Source organism: Diplotaxodon limnothrissa, linkage group LG15, assembly GCF_057381915.1.
Source record: "Diplotaxodon limnothrissa isolate DT_005_m linkage group LG15, D_limnothrissa_male_GT1.1, whole genome shotgun sequence".
Lineage (NCBI taxonomy): Eukaryota > Metazoa > Chordata > Actinopteri > Cichliformes > Cichlidae > Diplotaxodon > Diplotaxodon limnothrissa.
Genome location: NC_140610.1, coordinates 38,104,574 through 38,110,939, shown reverse-complemented (window position 1 = coordinate 38,110,939; position 6,366 = coordinate 38,104,574). Strand labels below are relative to the sequence as shown.

General features: G+C 39.8%; 1 protein-coding gene across 1 annotated transcript; it reads right to left on the bottom strand.

The window, feature by feature from the left end:
* Positions 1-807: 807 nt before the first annotated feature.
* Positions 808-5,842, bottom strand: srek1ip1 (SREK1-interacting protein 1). Its single transcript, XM_085373117.1, has 5 exons — positions 5,759-5,842; positions 2,934-2,981; positions 2,055-2,207; positions 1,721-1,796; positions 808-1,411 (listed from the first exon to the last, which is right to left on the bottom strand). The coding sequence occupies exons 1-5, from the start codon at positions 5,769-5,771 to the stop codon at positions 1,174-1,176; spliced, it is 528 nt and encodes a 175-aa protein (XP_085229243.1). The 5' UTR covers positions 5,772-5,842; the 3' UTR covers positions 808-1,173.
* Positions 5,843-6,366: the final 524 nt, after the last annotated feature.

Below are 6,366 nucleotides of genomic sequence, written 5' to 3'. Positions count from 1 at the left end.
ACTCAGCTACTTCAGGATTATTTGGCAAATCAAGCAAGAGTCAGCAAGTCTTTTTGGCTGGATCCACTTGACACCATCAGAAGACACGATGCCAGTAACTTGAGGTGATTCAGTTCACTTTCTGAAACTTCAAAACACAACTATGAAGCGTGATCTGTTTAACCCTCTATGCTCGTTTGTCAGATTGAAGAAGTCATTTGCCACCTTCGTTTCATATAATTTCCTTTTATCCATTTGCATTTTTTGTTTTATTACTCACAATTATTCCTGAAAAATTCTCACATTTTGATATTAAGCAGCCTGCCAAACCAAGAACAAAATATCAGCATCAAAGTTTACATCTTAAAGATTACTGATCACCGTCCCTGCTTTGGCAATTCAGCTGGGTTATTTCACATTTTAGGCATGTTGCTGCCCTCTACCTGCCACAAGACTGTACTGTACCCTCTATGTTTTTGATTAAAAAAATAAAATCAAGCTGCAACAGGCTTGTATCTCTTGTGAGCATCATCATCATAATGTTATATCGAAAGAAGACATTTTTCAAAAACAGGAAACAGTTCCACATAAACTGATACGAATATAAAATTTTATTACAACAGAAGTAGTAAATGGTGAATATGAAATGAAGCTCTATCAATAGGAAGGGTAAAGTATGCAAAATTGATATTTGTGATGGTTTGGAATGAACTCTTCTAAAATACAGATGGTTTTCAGTAAGATGTGGATGACAAATCTGACAACCACATTACAGTAAGACAGTAAAATTATTGTAAAGTAACTATTTGAAGTTTCTTGATTGGACTTAAAAGCTTCCATTACTGTAACGATTTCTGACTACAGCTATACATTTAAACAACACAAATGACACTTGTGACATTGCATAAAGCCTGAAAAAAAACAAAGAGAAACTACAGCAGGGGATGATCCTTGGTTTTGTGCATGTTTTCCTGAACACGTCAAAAAAACGTGGGTGAGGTTTGTTAAATTTGCATAAGGTGTCATTGGGTGGCACCACAGAACACAAATTCACATTTTAATTCTTCGTCTCGCTAATGAAACACCTATATACAACAAGATGAGGTGCCTTATTTATGACTGCCACTAAATACTACGTTTTGTGGGCTGCAGAATAAATATGTTGGACATCCAAAAGCTGCAAAGTTACTTGGTTCAGTCACTTTCTGAGGAGTCACTTGAGCTGGAAGAGGAAGAAGACTCGTGTTTCCTTTTCTTCTCTCTTTTTTTGTGATGCTTCCCGTGCTCTTTTTTGTTCTTTTTGCTTTTCTTCTTTTGGCTTTTTATTTTCTTTTTCTTCTTTCTACGCTCCACATCAGAGGAAGAGCGCGACCTGCTGCGCTTCTTTTTCTTTTTTGAAAGCTCCTCCTCGTCGCTCGATGATGAATCAGATCTAAGTAAATACAAAAAGTATTAAAAGACAAAAACAAATCAAATAACTCAGTTTATCTATGAAGGTAAACACACTTTCATTTCAGAAAAGCGGCCAAATAAACTGCAAAGGTAATAAATATATACTGAGTCTGACTTATGCAAGTAGTGCAAGTAAATACTCAGGCACAATAAATACAAGGATGACAGCAGTGGAGTACAAGTGTGTTACAACACTCTCATAGCTCTATCTTAATACATCAACTCATATAATATGAACATTAAACATGTGCAAACAAGTAGACTGGGACATCAAAAATATTTAGGTTACCTCTTTCTTGACTTTCTGTCTTTGCTCTTCTTCCGTTTTCGTCTTCTTTTTCTATCATCATCGCTGTCATGGGAACCTACCATGCAAAACCAGCACCTTTAATCTCATAACTAAGAGGCCTCATCAAAAATAAATAAATATAAATAAAGAACTAATAAAATAACTGCTGTCCAATTGCAAAAATCCACACTTTTGATTTTAATCAGGCTCCAGCTTGTATTGATTGGATGCTGAATTATGTAAAACTGCTGTATTTATTGCAAATTGCCTTGCAGTAAATAATTGCATATTTTAAAAGCTTACAGAAAACAAGGGCAGGTGCATCAATTCTGACCTTTTCGATGCTGGCCGCTTCGCTTCTCGCCGCGTTGAACCTGAGGTTCATCATCTTCACTCTCCTCGCTGCTAGTGCTGCTCACATCCAGAACAATGTCCTTATGAGGGTCCACTTTAACAAAATTTCGGCACTCAAATGTTAAATGGCCCGCTGAAAGATGAAAGTCAGAGAGAGCGGTGAGGACACTTTTTAATTAACATCTCTGAACCTCAACCTTGAAACTCATAAGAGGACATGCAAATAAGTAAAAAAAAAAAAAAAAAAATCCATCCATCCGCTTCTCCTTTTCAGGGTCGCAGGGGGCGCTGGAGCCTATCCCAGCTGTCATAGGGCGAGAGGCAGGGTACACCCTGGACAGGTCGCCAGTCTGTCGCAGGGCCAACACACAGGGACAGACAACCATTCGCACTCACATTCACTCGCACATTCACACCTAGTGGCAATTTAGATTATCCAATTAACCTATCCCCACAAGCTGCATGTCTTTGGACGGTGGGAGGAAGCCGGAGTACCCGGAGAGAACCCACGCGAACACGGGGAGAACATGCAAACTCCACACAGAAAGACCCCGGCCTGATGGTGGAATTGAACTCAGGACCTTCTTGCTGTGAGGCAGCAGTGCTAACCACCGTGCCACCGTGCTGCACCCCTGTTCTTGTTGTAAATAAATAAATAACCTAATTACAATTTATTTCCAAAATAAATCTGGCTCAAAGGCTGGGTAAGAGGCACCATAAAACAGACCCCATCCTAACTCATAAATAATGAAAATAAAGTCTATTTTCACTGAGTAAATATTGGGGGTACAAGTATAACAGTATGACATCCACACATCTCTGAAGCTTGTAATGAAACGTGTTGGTTAGTTTTACTTACGATAGCCACATTTCTTGCACCCAGCTCTGATGTTGTCCTTATTAGGTCCTGTAAGATCGTTAAGAGCTTTTTAATGATTTTCATGCAAGTATGCATTCATATTCACATTATTATGTAAACTTCTAATTAAATACATATGCCTTTATAAAATGAACATACTGGTTGAGCTCTATATAAAGTGGTGAAAGGGTGATAAAGAATGACCCGCTACTATGCTTTTTAAGCACCCAAAACATACAGTAGGTATCCACTCACAGCTACTTTATTAAGTGCACTTTGCTAGTGCAGGGCTGGACTGCGTTGTGCCTTCAGACCTGTCTTAATTCTGTATGGCAGAGCTTCAACAAGGTGCTGCAAACATTCCTCAGTGGTTTTGGTCCAGATCGACATGATAGCATCATACAGTTATTGCAGACTTGTCGGCTGAACATTTGTGCCGTGAATCTCCCTATGGTGCCCTACTAGATTGAGATCAGCTGACTATGGAGACCATCTGAAAACAGTCAACTCATTTTCATCTTCAAGAGACTAGGTTGAGATGATTTGAGTGTTGTAGTGCATTCTCCTGCTAGAAGCAGCTATCAGGAGGCAGGTACACTGTGGTCATCAAGGGGTGGATATGGTTAGAAATGATATTCAGGTAGGCTGTTGCATTACAAAGGGGCCCAAATTGTACCAAAGAAATATCGCCCACACCATGACACTACCATAAGCAGTCTGCACTGTTGATACAGGGCAGTGTGGATCCATGTTTTCAAGTTGATTATGCCAAATTTTATTCCTACCGTCTGACAGCTTAAGTGACATCAGACCAGGCAACATTTTTTTCAAATCAGCTATTGTCCAGTTTTGTGCTCTGGGCTCATCTGCGTCAAGGTTCAACGTGTACGTTCACATGTGCGTTCAGAGATGCTCTCCTGCATACCTTGATGCAGGAGAGCATCTGATGGGAAAGCTGTTGCTTTCCCATCAGCAACAGCTTTCCCATCAGCTGTTGCTTTCCCATCAGCTCCAGACCATCTGGCCATTCTCCTCTAACCTCTGGCATTAATAAAGCATTTTTGCTCACAGAACTGTCACTTAGGGCTGCCACAAACGATTATTTTGATAGTCGACTAGTCACCGATTATTTTTGCGATTAGTCGACTAATCAGATCATCATCCATTAGACGTAAAACTACAGCTTATTGCACCAGCAGCATCTGCTCTTATATAACTATCATTAGCTTACAGCTTTAAGTGTTTAAGGTATGTGCTCACTAAAAGTAAAGACAAGATGATAGTTTGTTAAATTTTTATGAAATTTGCAGATTGTTTCGGTGAAGTTTAATAAACTCCTTGCTATCTAAACTATAACAGGACACTGGAGTATATTCTGGAGCATCTCACACTTCTGATAATCAGCTGTCTGCTTGACGTTTATTCAGCTGTGCAAAAACTATAACTTTAATCTCAGACAAACTGATTTACTCAGGAACAAATAAAATACTAAAAAAAAAAAGCCAAACAATAACATTTTAAGTTATCTAAGTGACTCATATATATTTAACCTGAGTAGCGAAAGACAGCGGTGGGTTTGAAAACGATTTGTGGGGAGTCCGGTGTTCTCACGGCGCTAGTGAGCCTAGCCCCCGGCTCGCTAACGAGCTAGTGGGTAACAGATGTCTCCGAAAACGTCGGAGCGCTTTTGAAAATATGTGGTGTCCTGATAAACTGAGCAGATATTTGAGGTTTACACAGCTACATTCTCGCCTGAAAATATGTTAAACGTTTATTTTGTGACCCAGAAAGAATAATAAGAGTAACATTAAAACTAACTAGCTGCCGCCATTGTTGGAAACTGCGCTGGGCCGCGCTATGAATTCTGGGACACAGCTGCTTCTTCTTCTTCGGGGTTTAACGGTAGCTGACATCCTTGTACATGCAATGCTGCCATCTTCTGTTTCAGTCCGTTATTACACTCTTAAATCCTGCCACTTATTCCTGCGTCTTTTGTGATCTTACAAAGTTTCAAACGACGCGTCGACTATTAAATCAGTCGTCGACGATTTTGATAGTCGACGTAATCGTGACTAGTCGACAAATCGTGGCAGCCCTACTGTCACTCACTGGATATGAGCTCTTTTTCAGTCCATTCAAAACCCCATAGATTGTTTAGTGTGAGTTTACTGAGTTTCAATACTTTGACCAGCTCATCTGACACTAACAACCACAGCAGACTCAAATTCACATTTCCCCTCATTCTGATCTTCGGTTTGAATTTCAGCAGCTCACCTTAACCATGTCGACCTGACTAAATGCACCAGGTTATTGCTACGTGATTAGCTGATTGATTATTTACTTTAAAAGGCAACAAGGGTAACAGATGTATCTAATAAAGTTACTAATTGAGTGCATATGTTGTGTGATATATTATTATTATTATTATTTTACTCTCTCTACTCAACCAAAAAGGAGATAAGCCTAATGCTAGTTACAAGAGCTAATCATAACAAAAAGTACTAAAATCGAATCCATGAGTGTTTACATGGAGTATCTCGACATTTACAAGTACTGTGCTTTACGCTATTCTGTACATCAACCGCAATGTAGCCCCGTGTGCTAAACGTAGCCAAGTTCCTCGCTGGGTTAGTCATTGCACAGACTTCACTTCAAAGGGTTTGTGTTCTTAAAATACGTTAAGCTAACGTAAACGTAAGCCCCACTTTGTGTTACCAATGCGTTAGTTACCCTGTCAGCTCTTATCATTCCAGCGAAAACTACATGAATAATACAATAGAAACTGCGAAGATAAGTAAGTTACACATTTGAAATATAATTCCCACCTGGTACAGCCATCACTGTGTCCACAATAAAGCCCGCAAACAGCAAAACTTAGTATTGTTATAGCGCGAATCAGCCAACAGCGTCCTCACACCAAATACCGTCGACAGGAAACACTTGTTCTATAAACTACCGCGTTCCCCCTGCTTATGTTCGTGTATTTTTTTCTTACTGACGGCAAGGAAACCAAACTAGTGGCGCATTATCGCCGCCCGACGGAAAGGAGTTGGAGCAGCAGACTGTGTGACATATTTTCACAAGGATTTCTTGTGGAAAAAAAACAAGAAAAAATATAGAAAAGTGAATAATCTAAATATAATGTTCTATTGTCTTCAATGTTTACACTTACATAAGCTATGAATAATCTGCCATTGTCAGACCCTGGTGACGCTATAACAAAAAACCCCTGAAATATTTGTGCCATGCATGACTGCTTTGCCAGTAAAGTCAGCTGTGGTTTTTGTAAGGGGTTAATTGCAGGCAGCTAGAGTCGGACTGGCAGATGGAAAATGTTGACAGATGCATGGCCCCCAGACATGCTCTCATCATCATGTCTGTGGCTGTGACACAAATGCACGGACGCACATACACGAAAACAATCTCAGTCCTG

Excerpts from the sequence above, each read along its gene's own strand:
- srek1ip1 (XM_085373117.1), bottom strand. Across the intron at positions 1,797-2,054 it reads AAGCGGCCAGCATCGAAAAG|GTTCCCATGACAGCGATGAT; the intron begins GTCAGAATTGAT and ends TTTGCATGGTAG. Across the intron at positions 1,412-1,720 it reads GACAGAAAGTCAAGAAAGAG|ATCTGATTCATCATCGAGCG; the intron begins GTAACCTAAATA and ends GTATTTACTTAG.